The sequence below is a fragment of the Eptatretus burgeri genome, chromosome 3 (assembly GCF_056783735.1).
Source record: "Eptatretus burgeri isolate ZD-2024b chromosome 3, Ebu_testis_v1, whole genome shotgun sequence".
NCBI lineage: Eukaryota > Metazoa > Chordata > Myxini > Myxiniformes > Myxinidae > Eptatretus > Eptatretus burgeri.
Window position 1 is genome coordinate 32,610,150 of NC_140963.1, and position 17,619 is coordinate 32,627,768.

The following is a 17,619-nucleotide window of genomic DNA, read 5'->3' on the forward strand; positions in this document are numbered from 1 at the left end:
ATGCTGGCCATAAGTTGTAGGCACATTATGCGATCGTTGACACACGTTACTTGTAAGTCAAAACACGTCGAGGTAATGTTTAGCATACCCGAAACTTATTTCTAACCTACGAGTAACGTGTTGTAGGCACGTTACGCGATCGTTGACACACGTCGACACACTCATACTTATACGACACACTCATACAAGTTACTCATAAGTCGAAACACGTCGAGGTAATGATTAGCGTCAGTGTTCCAGACTCTCTGGTTTTTAAAATTATTATTATTATTATTATTATTTTTCTTCGGTATGATGGTGATATTGACACTTCGATTTCTAGTGCGGTTATAATATTGTTGCGAATTCGCGCCCGCCGGCGTGCGAGCGGCCACGTAACTCGAATCGCGGCACGTCGCCCACCGGACGGACAATTCTGTCATGACCCTCTCGGACTAACGCCGGGAACTAGTCACGGGTGGGCCTTTCGGCCTCACCACGATCGTGCCAATCGGCCCCCCGCATGGGATAGGGTTGTTCGCCAAATTCGACCTACCTAAGTACCCACACGGAGGGTAGACCGAGCGATCGCACCTCGCCGCAGGTCGACTCCGGACTCGGGCCACTTTAAGCGACCCGTTCCGTACTATCGGGATAACCGAGCGGTGTTATCGTCAACCTCGATGGTTCCGATTAATTCTCGGGTGTATTTAGCCCACTACCAACCCTTTACGTGAAGTAAGATGGAGATTCAATTAAAGAAAAGACGAAGCGAAACGGGAAAAACAGTTCAACATAAGGCACATTTATTCCGCGGCACACGGAAAGCACACACATACAATTACAACAATTATGCACCAAAAGCAATTGCAAAAGAAACACAACAATGCAGAGATACTACCGACTACGCGAGCACACGGCAACACTTACACAGTTTTACTTTACAGACGGCGCCGACAACACATATACTCAAAAGCAAAAGAAAAAGGGCCACCCTCAACGACAAGGGGACAGACGGGCCTGTGGGCCGAGACCGGGTGGAGCCTACCCGTCTTGTGATGAGCCGCAAATGTCACGGCGGTGCCCCGACTCCGCGCTCCTCCACGGGATTCGTTGGCACTGCTTGGAATGGGGTGGGAACGGGGCCCCCTTTCCGCACTATCTCAGCGCGGGGGGGGGGGGAGGGGGGAATTGTTGATGCTCTGGGGAAAGAGGATAGCTGGCTTGCTTGGGTCCCACGACGAGCGACTCCACTGCGACCTCGACCGCGCTCCCGGCTTCCCCTCTCTGCAGCTTCCCGACAGGCTCCGAACCCCGACAGACTGACTCTCCTCCAGACCCGTCTTTGCTGCTGCCACACTCCGCCGCCGCCACACCTCTCCAACTCGCCCGAGCCCAAAAACAAAACTCTGCCGCCGCCACACTTCTCCAACTCGCCCGAGCCCAAAACTTGACTGAATTCGCCCCGCGCTCGGCGCTTTATAGTACAGCAGGAGAACCCATATGCAAATTTCCGGATCAGGATGAGCCCGGGGGCGGAGCCACGCTCTCCCATTGGGCGGAGGAAAAGTGGGCGTGAACCTCCCCTGATCCTCGAATTTGCATATATCGATTCTACTCCGTCGCGCCTGGAGGCGGGGCCAAATCGCCCCGTGCTTGCTGATAGGACGGATCAGAAGTGGGCGTGTATCATTCCTGATCCGACTTTTCCTCGGAAAGGCTGCTTTTTGCACCCGTGGCTCAGCGCGCGTCCCGCACGAGGCCAGGACAGCCTGGCGCTCGGCGCCCACAAGCGGCGCGGGAACGACCGCAGAAGGAGAGGCGAATGTGGTGGAGGGCCTAAAGTGGCGGTGATGGCCACGGTGACGCTTGGAATGGCGGTGATGCGATGTTTGCCGGAGCGAGCTGTGAAGGTAATGGTCGTGGCTGTTGGCGTTGTTGTTGTGAAGCGGCGTTGTGGTTGGTGGTTGTTGTGTGATGGCGGTTGAGACGTGGTTGGTTCAAAATAAAGATAGAACAGAAAAACGGCTATCTTAAAGGGTCGCAGCCCGAATGAATCACATTTATTCCCTCTAAATAACGGGTTTGGGGCTAACTACACATGTACTTACAGAGATATCTCACCTACGGGACCTGAATGGTGGTTTGCGAATTTCCTCAACCACAACAATATAATATAATTAATAGGCTTCCGCTCAACGATTTAAATCATAACCACACTAGGAATCGAAGTGTCAACATCACCGTCAAACCGAAGAAGAAAAAATAATAATAAAAAAAAACCAGAGAGTCTGGAACACTGACGCTAACCATTACCTCAACGTGTTTCGACTTATGAGGAACTTACAAGTAACGTGTGTCAACAATCACGTAACGTGCCTACAACTTATGGCCAGCATATGCGGAACGCGTGTCATATGCCGAGTACGTCGAGAAATTTTCAACATGCTGAAAATTTGTCGACGTACTACGACGTATGCCAGCGTGCTCTTAACGTATACAAAACTTACCCATAACGTATTCGACGTGTGCCAGCTTGGTTCGGTAAATTTTTCATACGTCGGCATGCGCTGGCTAAAACATCAAGGTGTGACAGCGGCTTCACACTTCGATGTCTGGTGCGGTTATGATTTGAATCGTCGTGCCGCAGCCTATGAATAGCCAACGCCACGTGATCGTCGGCGATACGCTGCCACGCGCTATACATAAGTTAGACTATCGTTGGGCATAGGTTGAGAATGCCGACAACACGCTCAGCATTCGTTGGTATAAGTTATCTATATGTGATTGAAACGTTCTGTGTACGTTACTTATACGTTATGCATTCGTCCAACACATTATTATACGCCAAAAACTTTAAAAAACATCAATAGTTCAGCGTACGCCAGCGTTTTGCATACATTTTGATACCTTGCCATACGCTGGCTAAAACGTCAAGGTGTGACAGCCCCTTTAGCATGGTGACAAAGTGTTGCCTTCCACACAAAATTGCTGAAGATGCTGTTGACACAGAGCAAGCTTGTAAAGTTTCAGCTCCTCGTGAGGACCTGTATTTTCAGTCGCCCATTTTGCCATCACGTTTCCTCCCCCCCCCCCCAGATGCTGCTTCTCCTCCCTCAGCGTAAGTTTCAAAGTCATGGTCAGGGCCATCCCCCTTTGACACATCTCAAGTATTCAACCCAGTGACCTGCTTTGCTTGACAAGCTCACCTTCATACCTGACTTTGACTTCCTCCAGTTGTGCAGACGTGTTTCTATTAATGGAGCCCTCTCCTCTCCCAGTGGAGGCAGGAGTGTACCAAGGCACTGTCTTAGACCCAGTATCATTCCTCATCTTTATAAATGACCTATCCGATGCTGTGGGAAAACCCTCTTCCTTTTTGCAGATGACTCCACATTTGCATTGTGTCATACAGAACCCCATCCCATTGACAGATAGACAGCAGCTACTCACTCTCTGATCTCAAATTAATTTGATTAGCGGGCACCCCCACCCTCAGGATGGTAGAACTCGTGTCGGCCCACCGGACACGGATGGCTGCTTCGTGTCCAGGGAGTCAAGGAAACATAAAATTGTCAAGGACAGCACCATGATCGATATAGTAATCACGAGGAGTCTGGAGGTGAGGAAAGCATGTGATAAAGATGCTGCACCGTAATCATCAACATTCTAATCACCGCTGTGAGAGGTGAGGAAACACAAGATGAGGAAAGTGTGTGATTTGCCACATCACCTTGATTTGCCAGCTGGTGCGGATAGAGGCAATGAAATTGGACCCAAATAATGATGCTGTGAAAAATGATCACACCCAATTGGTCAGTGCCACACACAATTGGTCAGTGCCACAACCAATCGAGTGAATATTTGCTGACATAGCTTCGGCCACACAACCTCTATTTATTACAGTGGAGTAGATGCTTGTTTGATAAATGTAACACATCTAACTCTCACCTTGTCACTTTGAAATGATCACCAAATGAACTTGTCTATTTCCATGAACAGCCACTCAGATTCAGTCTCTAACTTCTAGGCCTCACCATCAGCCATGATGTCTCCTGGGTGGGCCACATAGCAAAGCTGGCATCCTCCGTCATTCTGTGAAAAATTGGAACTACTCACAACCAGCAAGGCCATTGTCGACACATAGCTCAATGAAGTACTGATCTTCCCAGATGGACTGGCATCCGAGAATCACCTCATTCTCTCCTGGAAACTGTGGAATCGAAAGCCCTCAACATTATTGGAATTCCTTCAATGAGGCCGAAGCACTGGGCCTGTTGCACTCACATTGCCGACAGCTCATGCACATCCCATATCTCTATTTGAGATATTCTCTACACCTACGAGGTCTGTCTAAAAAGTAATGGGACTGACTTCACAGAAATTTTATTCCAAAAATATATTGAAATCACAGCTTGTCCCCTTCAAAATAGTTTCCCTCCAGTATCACACACTTCTCCATCCTTTTCTTCCATGCTTCGATGCACTCCCGGAAGGCTTCTTCTGGAATCCTCTGGAGCTCCGTCGTCACGGCCATTTTGATGGCCTCCACATCAGGAAATTGGCTCCCCTTGAGCACCCCCTTGAACGTGGGGAATAGGAAAAAATCACAAGGGGCCAAGTCTGGTGAATACGGGGATTGCTCCAGAGTTGGCACGTTCCTCTCCGCCAGAAACTGTCGGATGCTCAGGGCACTGTGAGCAGAGGCGTTGTTCTCCCACAGATCCCTCCTCTTGGCCCGGACTGATCTCATGAGGCACCGGAGGATCTCCTTGCATCACCTTGGCCTTCGACTTCGACATCCTTGCTTTCTTTGGTCTTGGTGATGCCAGACTTTTCCACCGCCGACTCTGCCGTTTGGTCTCGGGATTGTATTCGAATATCCACGATTCATCGCCAGTAATGACTCTCCCGAGCAGGTCTGGATCATCCTCGAGGCGCTCGATAATGTCTTGACAGACAGTGACTGCTATTTCTGGTCCTCGGACAACAGCTTGGGGACAATCTTTACGCACATCTTGTACATTGAGATTTTCAGTGATGATGCTCCAGACAGTATCCTTGTTGATGGAAAGTTCCTCAAAAATCATCCGCACCGTGGGTCGACGATTTGCGCGCACCATCTGCTTCACATGCTCGATGTTGTCTGCCGTTCTTCTCGTTGAAGGTCTTCCAGACCGTGGATAGTCTTCAACCTCCTCCCGTCCCTCTTTGAACCTCTTGTGCCATTCAAATGCACGTGTACGTGACCGTTTCTTCCCCTTCGACTTGCTGTAGCATTGCAAAGGATTCGGAAGGTGTTTTGCCAAGCTTGGCAAGAAACTTCAGATTGGCTCTCTGCTCACGACTCATAGTGCGACGACTCAAATTAGACAACGTGTAAACACGACCTGTAAAAAAAATCACACAATGAGCGCAGTCAACCATCACCAATCATATATATTGCTGGAATGTTGCAAAAGACTGTGACGCAACCCGTTCATTCAAGTTGTGTAAGTGGAGCACACAGCAGGCTCAGTCCCGTTACCTCGGATTAACCCCGCTGAACCCAAACCTTGCAATGCACCATTTCCTCACCCCACCTCTTTTACTGTTCATTCATTCCCTTGCTTGTTGTGTCCAACTGTGAGCCAACCTCATTTAGTTGCCTTTTTACCCTCTTTCCATGCTCTTCCATGAGCCTCAATCCTATACATTTAAAAAAAAAAAGCGATATTGTCCTCATTACATGAGGTGGGAAGTTTTGTGATTCTTACACCAGATGTCTCAATGCTATGTTCTTCAATATGGCAGAGGGCAGCATGACGTTATCAGTGCTGTGTGAAGCGTTGAAGATGAGAGTTGGTATGACTGACTGGAGATGGCAGTTGGGTGCACCATTACGTCCTGAGTGTAAGAGATGGTCATTGGAGTACCACCACAAAGGATCACCAGCCTCGACTCAACTCCATCAGATTTTGATCTCTTCCCCAAACTTAAGGAACACCTTCGCGTAGAATCTTCCACCAAAGATGTCAAGGCCGCTGTTAATGTCAAAGCACTGGTTCGGTCGAAAGTACTTGATGTCAAAGCACTGGTTCAGTCAGCAGGATGCACTGTTCTCCCATGATGGCATCATGAAACTACTTGAATTTTGGCAGAAACATGTGGACTGCAGTGGTGATTACGTTGAGACGTAAGTATGCACCGTGGTAGAATAAAGATTAATGTTCGTATCTGTCTTTGTTTCATTCGAATATCTTGACCTGTTTTGGAGAAAAAGAATTGGAGGCATTACTTTTCAACACACCATCGTCGAAGTGCAATCAAAGTGGGTAATCTAATCGCTTTGTGTAGGCCTTGTTTCAAATGATAAAATAACAAAGGCCAACAATAATTCCAAATAATTCTGTAGTGGATGTGTTGCAGACGTGCCTGGTGCAAACCAAAGTGAAGATAGCTCAACATCGTCCTCCATTCCTCCCGGTCCATGAATCCCACGTGCCCTGGACAGCTTCACAGAGTGCGAGCCCAGCAGTTTGCCATGCCTCATTTTGTTGTCTTGTTAGTTTTATTATTTTTTTTGCTTCAAATTTAATAGTTTGTGTTGCTTTTTTTTCTATCCCCAAGTACTGTACAGACCCCACCTGCATATACGCTACCTTCCCCCGTTCTATCGTGCTGCTGTGGCTCGACCCAGGCCAGTTTTTGGCGATGAAAGATGTTAGTTTTTTTTTTATTTTATTACTGTGAAACAAACTAGTCGGGAAACGTAGGACATTTTCATTGTCTAGTTTAAATGGACACCTTTCATCAATAATAAAGTTACCCAACTGGCATACACCTTTTGTTTTGCGATAATCTTGTGCATTTTGCTTGTGAAAACAACCTGCCGTGTGTATGCACATCTGTCTCTTGAACAACATGATCACTTTCTTGCCACATAGTGAAATATATTGTAACAGTTGTTGGTCATCGTACTTGCCCGGCACGAACCTGAGTCGTTTAAATCACAACAGCAGAGGTCAGTTGAGTCCGGTTTCGAGGAGGGTCTTTGATCTCCACTACCTTGCCCGTTGGACCTGTTGAGACAACCAAGCTCGATGCTATTTAAGCAGAACCGCCCCGTATCAATTGGGCCGAGCAACCTGGAGGTGGCTGGTGCTGACCCAAGGGTGCAGCGATGATTGCCACGACCAATTACCATCTAAGTGGGTGTTACTTCACCACCTCAAGAGAACCACGACAATCAGAGTTCACCCCAAGACCAGGTATATTTAATAAGAAAATAGCATGGCAGAAGGGCACTCGGAAGAGCGCATACCTCCGCCACGCAATGCCTGATCCATGAGAACATATTGGGCTCAATACATTTTTTAACTAGAGGGGGAGCACTCGGTAGAGTGCAAAACCTCGGCCGCCAATACTGCTGGGTCACTTAAGTGAACCTGATATCCTATTCATTGTAGGTCAAAACGGATCAGACTCTACTGAACCACGATTGAATAAACTAAACGAGATTGACGTGCATGTAGAAATACCCCAAAAAATCTAAATTTTTTTGAAAAAAAAGTTGCAAAATGTTTTTTTTCTCTAACAAATTTTTTTGGGGGTTGAAATCACTTAAACATGTAGAAATGCAAAAAAAATTCAAATTTTTTCAAATAAAATCAATTTTTTTGAAAAAAGTTGCAAAATTGTTTTTTCTCTAACAAATTTATTTATTTTTTGGTTGGAAATCACTTAAAACATGTAGAAATGCAAAAACAAAAATTCAAATATTTTTTTCAAAATGGCTACCATTGCGGCCATATTGGACTTTGGACCAAGTCCAAAATCTAATGGCATGATCCTTGGACCATTTTTAATCCCGCCACCAAGTTTCGTCGAAATCCGTTGAGTTTTTTCCGTAATACTGTTCACAAACAAACAAACGGGTGAAAACAGTAACCTCCGTCCATCTTCGATGGCGGAGGTTAAATATCATGCTTTTCAGAGTACTATTTCGTTTTTAGCCCTATCTCTCAATAGTGATGAATCACTTAAAAAAATTATCGGTTCTTCCTTGTCACACACCCAACCTGTCCAAGTTTCGTCTGAATCCGTCCACAACTTTTTGAGATATCGTGCGATGTATCATTTTGGCCCTAATTTCTCAATGGTGAAGAATCACTTAAATTCTAGTATCTGGATTGGATCTTCACCAAAATCTACTCAGTTTGTCTGTCACACACCCAACCTGCCCACCAAATTTAATCGGGATCCATCCACAACTTTTTGAGATATCCTGCACGCAGACAGAGAGGTGAGAAAATATAACCACCTCCGGTGGCGGAGGTAACAAGAAGGAAGCAATGCACCGAAATATTCACCCCAAGAACAGTGGGGGGGGGGGAGTTCAAGAGGAAGGAAGGAGTGGCTAGGTTAGTGGGGTGTGATGCAGCAGTTTCCTCTCACAGGTTTTGGTACAGCAAGCAGGGTCAAAGCAAACTTCTTTTTCCCGGCACACTTGCCTAATCACTTCGGGCACGTGCGTCTGATTATGCCGCACTCTCCCCTCGCACTTGTCGCACTCCGGTCATAAGTTGGCCTTGTGGGCGTGGTGACTCAGCCGTAACGACAACACATTGAGCTCTGAGGAAAATAAACCGCCAGTGACTACACTTGTTCCTTCTCCCGCAAAAACTCACGCTGCAAGTGTATTCTTTAAAAGAACACTTTGGAGTGATTTCACAAAGGAAAGAACATAAAACATAGGCTCACAGGGATGACGATTCTAAGACACGAACACCAGGGTGGGCAGACGGCAACTATAAATTACATAAGCGACGTATATCCATTTAGAGCAGCAATCAGTTGAGCGCACACCTTCGCCAAGCTGAACAGTTTACGTTTTGTATCACACTGAGAGGCCAGATCTGGATCCAGACCTACAAAATCTAATCAGCTTGTTCTTGTCACCCACCCAACCCATCCACAACTTTTTGAGATGTCATGCTAACCAAAGTTTTTGGCCCTATCTCTCAATGGTGAAGAATCACTTGAAAAATTAAAAAAATTCTCTGATCTGGATTCGGCTCTTCACCACAATTGAATCGATTCGTACTTGTTATACACCCATTGTGTTCAAGTTTTGTGTCAGAATCCATCCATAACTTTTTGACATATCGTTTTAAGCCCCATCACTCAATGAAGAAGAATCACTAAAAAAATTATTGGATTCGGATCTTCACCAAAATCTCATAAATTCGTCCTCATCACACACCCAACCTGTCCACCAAATTTCATCAGAATCAATCTGTAACTTTTTGAGATATCCTGCACACAAAGAAACAAATAGATAGGGGGTGAAAACATAACCTCCATTCATCGTAGATGGTGGAGGTAATAATGAATCAGAAGACTAAGAATGAAACCCAAGAAGTAAAGAGCAAAGATGGTGTCATCAGGAGGAATCTGGATAGGATTCGGGTTTCAGCCGCTACTCCACAACCTTCAAACCCCATCCAGGCGCAGCCAAGTGAGTCAGAAAAAAAATTCTTCAAGAATTCACTTCTTCTTTGAGAGATAGACAAGGAAAGAGATGAAAGAGAAAGAATTAGAATGAATAAGGAGAATTATGAAAGATAAAAAAATAAAATAAAATTAGAAGGAAATGTAAAAGGAACAAAGATGTTGGGAAAAACCCGGACAGATGGACTTCAGCAGTTACTCCCCAAGCTCAAACGTAGCAACATGTACAAGCAACACATTTAATTACTTCACACTTATTCTAAAATGCTCATCAAGGAAATATCTGCTTATTTTGTGCATTATTAACCCATAGGAGTCATTTCCACAACAATTGTATACTTTAAGAATGAAACTGATAGAACTTCGATTGAGGTAAGTATGCTTAGCTGTTGTGAGAAGCTTGTGGTTCAGGCGCTAACCCTTCGTCGGAAGAAAAGACCTCCTCCGGCCAACCAATAGCCCACCCTTGAACGAACCACCATATTCTGCAATTGGTGTGGGCAGGTTGCAGCTTCTCTGTATCCAGTACCTGAAATCCAGGTATGTGTTTTCACTGGTGCTAACCACTCAGCCAAGTTCAATGTAGAAATTAGTTGGTTTGCAGGAGATATTTTCACTTTCGATGAAATAATTCAAAAACATAACTTTTACATTGGACACTCTTTTTGTTGATTCGTTGCTTGATTTTGATTTGGTCCTTTTATCACAAATATTGAGCTAACCACGTTCTATACCTTTTGAAAAGGAAAACATTGAGGACTTGCTCTCTCTATAGAGTGCAGCCTTATGGCTGCTGGTTGCATCATTGGTTGGGATGCGGCTATTCCACTGATGCAATGTCCCCCTTACCAGTACACTGGTACTCACTTTGGGCTTGTAGCATGGTATTGTGTACACTGTGGTCCTAAATGAGGGGAAAGCTTAGAAATTAAACCCAGTTTTAATAAGATAAACAATGTTAATGTTATATAATGCCCAAGTGTCTGTGCTTTCAGAAAATGTATACTTTGCTATGAGTCCTATGGATATAGTTGCTTACAAAGCATGTTTTTTTTATCCAAACACAGGCTATTTTTTTCCATTTTTATCGCTCATTTTTTAGAAATGGGTTACATGTATGATTGTATATGTTGTCCAAAATGGTTGAAAATGCATTTTTTGTTTGATATATATCATTATACATAAGAATAGAACAATTCCTCGAAACAGTACATTTCTTATGATCTTCTGCATATCTTGGCACCTTCAAATGTGTAAAATCTCAGATTTTGCTAAATTTCCCCCAATCATAGTGAAGCTTACAAAATCTTATTCCAGAAATTTGAAATGCATCTGATAGAACATCTTAAATAGCAATTTACTTCTGCATAAAGTGATGATTTAAAATGGCAAGTTTCAACATGGATCATTACTACATACCAGTTTTTAGGTTCACTTCCATGATTGGGTCAAAGATGTTAGGAAGTACATAACAAATTGCATTTACCAAGCTGCTACAAAATTACTGGTAGCTATAAACTTGATTTTATAAAACATCAAAGGTCGTTAGGAAGTACGTAACGTTTTTAATAAATCTGCACTTTTAATCCTCAGATGTTAGTTTGGTTAAGTTTATGTGCCTATATATTTATGACCTGAATGAACACTGATCAATTTGTTAATTTCATATGACCTTGACCTCTTTGCTCAAGGTCAAATATCAGGTAAACCAAATATTCTCCATATATGTGGTTTCCAATTGGTGTATAATAGATATCTAAGCCATCAGACCAATTTTAGAATGATATGAGTGGTTCCTTGATACAGATAATTGATAACCAACTTTGACCCTGTCAGAGCAATAGAAAGAGGAAGAATTAAGCTCTGCCCAAATAGATCCTGAATCCCCATGATGTTGACTAACAAATGATGTGCAAAACTTAATCATACAATGACTTTCATTTTTTGGTCCCCCATGTCCTAAATGTGTACATAATACCTTGCTACAAGCCTTTGCCAACCTCAGAAGGATGACAGGCTGAGTCAACCTCCAGGGTGTTTATTAATTCAGCGGCCAACGGGGCTTGAACTCAGGACCCTAGGATCCCAAGCCGCCACCCTAACCACAAAGCCAACACCAGGCTCGAGGACTTGCTGAACTTTAATTCAAGGGATTATCCTCATACTCAGAGATGGTGTTGGGGCCATGCAAACCATGCAATTGCATGGGGTCTCGAGTCAACGAGGAGGCCCCCCACACGACTGATCATGGTTCACAATCTTTTGAGATGGCCCCCTAGGGTGAGGGGAGTGGGGGATTTTAAAATCAGAAGTGTCAGACCACCTGCCCCAAGGATGAGACAAAACTACCCCAGCGGTGCTGAAAAGCAGAAATTAGCTCAACAAAAGGCGAAAATGGTTGAAACCCGGAAATTAACTTTTTCAGTTGAACAAGCGGTAGAACCAGAATAAGGGTCCGAGGCTGAGCACATGTGCTTGGATGTGTTCCATTACCAATCAGCATGTAGCGCGCTCACCAAGTGGCTTAAGCAAGCACTCCAATGAAACGGTTGATAAGGAACGGCTGGCATGGCACGCTGATTGGTAATGGAACAAAACCCTGGATCAGCTTTTTCCGCGAGTTTGTGTTTACGGCTGGTGGTGAGATTAGGAGGTTACCGTTATTCTAATCACACAATAATTTGAAATTTATCTACGGGAAAGGGGGTGGGGGATCACGTTATTATCCTTTTTATTACTGACAATTATTTTACTATTTTTGTGAATATCATGATTAATGTTATAATTTTGCAATAATGTTAATACCATAATTATGCTTTATCATCATTGTTATTACTTTTGTCATTTGAAGTACCTTGGAAAAATGCTACGATAAGGTGGAACGATACTCAAGCGGCCTGGTATATACACCTCTACATACCAATTTTTTTTCCCCCCAAGGTGGGAAAAGGCAATAAAACATGGGAATTCCTCTGGATTTTTGGCAGTCTTTCAATTATAAAGAAACATAGGCTAAGTGAGTGTGAAAATAACTGAGTCCTCTTACTCATGACGCAATTGAGGGCTCTGAAGCGCCACCACAAATACCCTCTCCCACCACTGGGAGCAGAAGTACTACATGGGACACATTTACTTAGATAATTTGCGTCACCCCACCTTCAGCCTTAAGAACTCCTGGGGGGGGGGGGTTGCAAATGAAGTCGCTACAACATTTGCCGTGTGAACCGTAGTCCCTTGACAAGTTTAATTGGTTGACATTGCATAAGTGACGACCGAATACATCGATGTCGGACAGACAGACGGACATGACATCAGACAGACATCCGTCATTTCAGTGTCATGACGGATTGACTGGGCTCATGGGACCTCCAAATGACCAATGCCGCCTCTGCTACTATTCCAGCAATCTCAATTATTCTTTCCTTGTGGGCTTGGTTTGGGAAAATATCTGGCCAAAATCTTTCACAAAGTGGGTGATCAGGCCTGATGTTTAATTGAAGGTGGCAGGAATTAACCCCACCGACCTCCCGGACTATGTTCACACTTAAGGTCTTCACAGGTGTAAATACTGAGCTGTATGAATTTCCTCTCACGTGTAAAGTTGGTATGGTTGGGCCGAAAACATAACGAGAAACGGCACAAGTATTCACTGAATGTTATTCAACGTAATGACAACAAAATGGATAGTTTTTGATCCAGGGCTGTTTGTTGGTTTATTCTTTCCTCATCAACTTAAACCTTTGCCCCTGAGGCCCCAAGGTAAGCTGAGTGTTGTGAGTAACTCACACAGGCCACAGCATGCACTTTATGCACCGTGGAAAAAATGTAGGTGTGGTATTTTACACTAAACCTCAGGTGTTAATAATTATTTAGGTGTTTGAAGTTAAAGACATCCGTTTTCATCTGACCACTTTTTCCACGGGTGCCGTTTTAAATGATGCACAGCCAGGGATTGCATATTTCGACTTTTGTTACAGGTATTTGACTATTTTCAAGTCAACTCTGTGAGAGGATTGGCTTCACAATTTGTCCTGGCACGGCTTCATCAAATATAAAACGTGTTTTGCAACCATGCTAAGCTTCGCCGGCTAAAGTTAGAACTTTGAACCTGGCAAGGCCTCGCGATGGAGCGTACGGTCGAGTCGGACCAAGCGGCTCCGACAAGTCGATGGCCGGACGATATGATCAAAGGGACCTACCATATTGATGTCTCGCTTCCTCTTCCGAAACACCTGCCTCGACCATGGAGCTCGGAGGAGGAGGTCGTGATACACGTAACCATCCGACATTTCCAGGACCCCGCAGATGAATCTACTGGGCTAAAAATCGCAGCATCTGTCACTCTACCAAGTCCCCACTACCAGGTACAAAGTATTTCGATATCGCATAATGTCGCATTGGTTATGACGAGACATTTTAGTGTTTTCATTTGAAATGTCTTTCAAAAGGCAGTCCAATTGTGAGGAGGCACTTGATGTCGTTTATTAACTTGCCATAGCAAAGGTGGTTTTATTCTTTCTTCCTTTCCAATACAACTTGGTTTGATGCCACTTGCATTTTGTTGCTTCTTCTACCGATCTACCGCACAAGAATTATGAAGCATTTTCAAACTTTAATCGCCGTGTTAATTGAATAGAGCAAAGCATTCTCCTATCCTGAGTGTGAGGCTTAAAACAAAAACAGACAACCTCTTCCTCTTCCTCTGTCAAGACTGAGCAGGCATTTGCTGTGAAGATGAATTTTGCAGAGGAGAAAATGAAAACTGCAGCAACATCAGCACATCTTGAAATGGGTACGGAGTGGTGTTTCACACTGAGATTACACCAAATGATCTTCTGATAAACAGAACAATACCAGGTGTCCCATAAAATGTTGCACAGTTTTAGAATGCACATTGCTTTTTTTGTTTTGTTTATAACGCTACGATTAAGAGACGAGCATCGTTAGGAATGAGCAACTCTTGTAGTTTTGTAAACTTTTATCGTCGAGAAATGGATGAGGTGTGTGTGTGTGTGTGTGTGTGTGTGTGTGTGTGTGTGTGTGTGTGTGTGTGTGTGTGTGTGTGTGTGTGTGTGTGTGTGTGTGTGTGTGTGTGTATATGTGTGTATATGTATGTGTGTGTGTGTGTGTGTGTGCTTTTTCTCTATTAATTACGTACGCCTATTATTTAATGATGCAATATTGGAATGTACCTTTTTACTCTTTCGACTGCTGAGACCCCTTCGAACTTTGAAGACCCTTTGAGGACCCAAAAGTCCCAAAAATTCCCCAAGGACCCAAAAGTTCCAAAAAGTCCCCGAGGAACCAAAAGTCCCTGAGGACCAAAAAGTCCGAGGACCCAAAAGTCCCCGAGGACCCAAAAGTCCCAAGGACTCAAAAGACCCCTAAGACTGTAGATCCTGTAGAGTGTAGACCATTTAAGACTCGACTACACTAAAAAAGTTAGAATTCTCATTCCCATATTTTAAACGCACGACATGTTAAGGTATATAAAGCAGCTTAATACTAGGCCATCAGCCATAAGCTGTATCGTGCAATTTCGTTCCACTCATCGGGGGGGGGGGGGGGGGTAGACAAAGCCTTGATAATATGATGGTATATATCCAAATACATACGTATGCAAAAGTTCTCCACTCATATAGCTGCAGTTATTGTGTATTTTCATCTTGAAAATCGATGCATTCGCCGCGTTCCTCATTTGAACTCGGATCACGTGTGGGCCACGTGACGCCTCGACAGCCAATACATCGGCTGACATCGTATGCAAATTACGTCAGACTGTCACGTGACCAACTGGGTTGTCCAAAGTGGAAGCTTTCTGCAGGGAGGAAATCACCGGCAGCTGATCAGCGGTTTTTGATGAATATGGCGTGAGGACGCTCCCCCGTGTATTATTCACCAGGACAATGGAGCGAACGAAGAAGTCAAACGTTTTACGTCTATAAGATGGGATAAATGGAGAGAAAGCGTCAACAAATGGCTCATCTTAGACGGTCACGAATGACGTTTAGCCGAGAGTGCCGGTGTAAAGATTTCAAGTTACCCCTGGGGGTAGCTTGAAATCAATTTCATCCTTCCCCCTACGATTTCAGATTACCCCCCCCCCTCAAAACATGTTTTATGTTGTTTATTTACAAAAAATGGAAATTTAATTGACATTGAAAACTAATTAGGGAAAAACCATTGACCACGTGACCGCTTTTAAAGAGTTTGCAATGAATTTTGATTTTATTATTAATGATTTTATTTTAATATAATCATCTGGGAATTCTTTCAAAGAAACTTGCTCTCCCTCATGCACAGATTTATCCCCTCTCGTGTTCAGTTGTCTTACCCTTCCTCCCGCCCTTGGTTTACTGAAGCTTGTGGCGAGGCAGTTGTCCTGAAACAACTTGCCTTTGCCTCATGGAAAGCAAACCCAACTGAGGGCAATCTCAGTTCTTTCCACAAAGCTCGGAACAAGTGTGTATCTACCCTCAGGAGAGCCAGAAAACAACATCTTTCTCATCTCAAGTCTGAACTCTCAAACCTCTCTCCCTCCTCAAAATCCTGGTGGCGTTTAATCAAATCTGTTTCTGGTGTATGTTCCCCCTCCATCCCCTCCCTTACATCAAATGGCCGCAATGCTGATTCCACACGTGATAAAGCTGAATGTCTAAACTCGGTGTTTGCAGCTAAATCTTGTGTCCTAAACCCATCACTATCTCTACCCACTTTACCCAGTCGCACCCAACTGTCCCTGGACTCTGTATCCTTTTCTCCTAACAAGGTGGAGAGCTTGCTTTCAAACCTCGAGTCAGATTCTGCAACCGGTCCAGACGGCATCAGCCCACGTGTCCTCAAAGCCTGCTCTTCTGCTCTTGCTCACCCTCTCTCTGTTCTATTCACCCTCTCATTTGCCCAAGGTCATCTGCCATCTGCTTGGAAATCTGCTAACATCACTGCCCTGCATAAAAAAGGTGCAAAAACATATCCCTGTAACTACAGACCAATCAGCCTTCTCCCAATCATCAGCAAGGTGATGGAATCCATCATCGCTTCAGACATGAAATCCTTCCTCTTCTCCAATGGCTTTATTTCCAATCATCAATTTGGTTTCAGACCAGGTCACTCTACCCTGGATATGCAGCTTCTGCTCTCCCATCAATGGATGGAGGTCCTCAATGCCAGACAGGAAATCCGAGCCGTATCCCTGGACATATCACGTGCTTTTGACACAGTCTGGCACCCTGCCCTACTCACCAAACTCTCTTCCCATGGTATTCAAGGCCATCTCCACTCATGGCTCGCAGACTTCCTCTCCTGTCGCAGTCAACGTGTGGCCCTAAATGGAGTTCTTTCATGCCCTCTTCCTGTGCAGGCTGGAGTTCCTCAAGGTAGCATTCTGGGCCCTGTTCTTTTTCTGGTTTTCATCAATGATGTCTCAGACTCTCTGGAAAATCCTCTATTTCTCTTTGCCGACGACTCCACCCTCTGCCGTACCATCTGTCATCCCTCAGACCGGCAAGCAGCAGCTTCTTCGCTCACTGCAGATCTGGATAAAATCACAAACTGGTCCAACACGTGGAACATGTCTTTCAATCCAGACAAATCTCACACTCTCACTATGTCTCTTCGAAAGGACCGTTTACAAAACCCCCCCATCCACTTTCTCAACAACCCTCTGGAAGAAGTCTTTTCTTTCAAGCTTCTGGGTCTCACTATCTGCCATGACCTTTCCTGGGAAAGTCACATTTCCAACCTCACCTCAAAAGCCAGTCGCCGACTGGGAATCCTCCGTCGTGCAAAGTCCTTCCTCGGCCCTCTTGAGCTCCTGACCACTTACAAAGCTTTTGTCCGTAGCCTGATGGAGTACTGCTCTCCCCTCTGGGCTGGTGCTCCTGCCTCCCACCTTTCTCGGCTTCACGCTGTCGAAACCAGGGCATTTAAGATCATCGGCATCTCCCGCAATGAAGCTGAGTCTTTGGGCCTCTCACTCAATCACCGCAGGTTGGTCGGTGGTCTTTCTGTCTTCTACCGACTCCTCTCCAGCCTTGCCCCCTCTGCTCTCTCTGCGATTTGTCCCCACCACATTTCCACAGGGCGCTCAAGGTCCGCCAACAACCCCCTTCTGGTAAAACTACCAAAATCTCGAATCACTGCCCATCT

General features: G+C 44.8%; 1 protein-coding gene across 2 annotated transcripts in view; it reads left to right on the top strand.

Annotated features, from left to right (window-relative positions):
* SMARCC2 (SWI/SNF related BAF chromatin remodeling complex subunit C2) overlaps nt 1-6,799 on the top strand; it is a 46,284-nt gene extending 39,485 nt beyond the window's left edge. For both annotated transcript variants that reach the window (XM_085872844.1, XM_085872845.1), the window contains exon 27: nt 6,388-6,799. In XM_085872844.1, the coding sequence (XP_085728970.1) occupies nt 6,388-6,452 (65 nt within the window). In that variant the 3' untranslated portion in view covers nt 6,453-6,799. The remainder of the gene's footprint in view (nt 1-6,387) is intronic.
* The last annotated feature ends 10,820 nt before the right edge of the window (nt 6,800-17,619 follow it).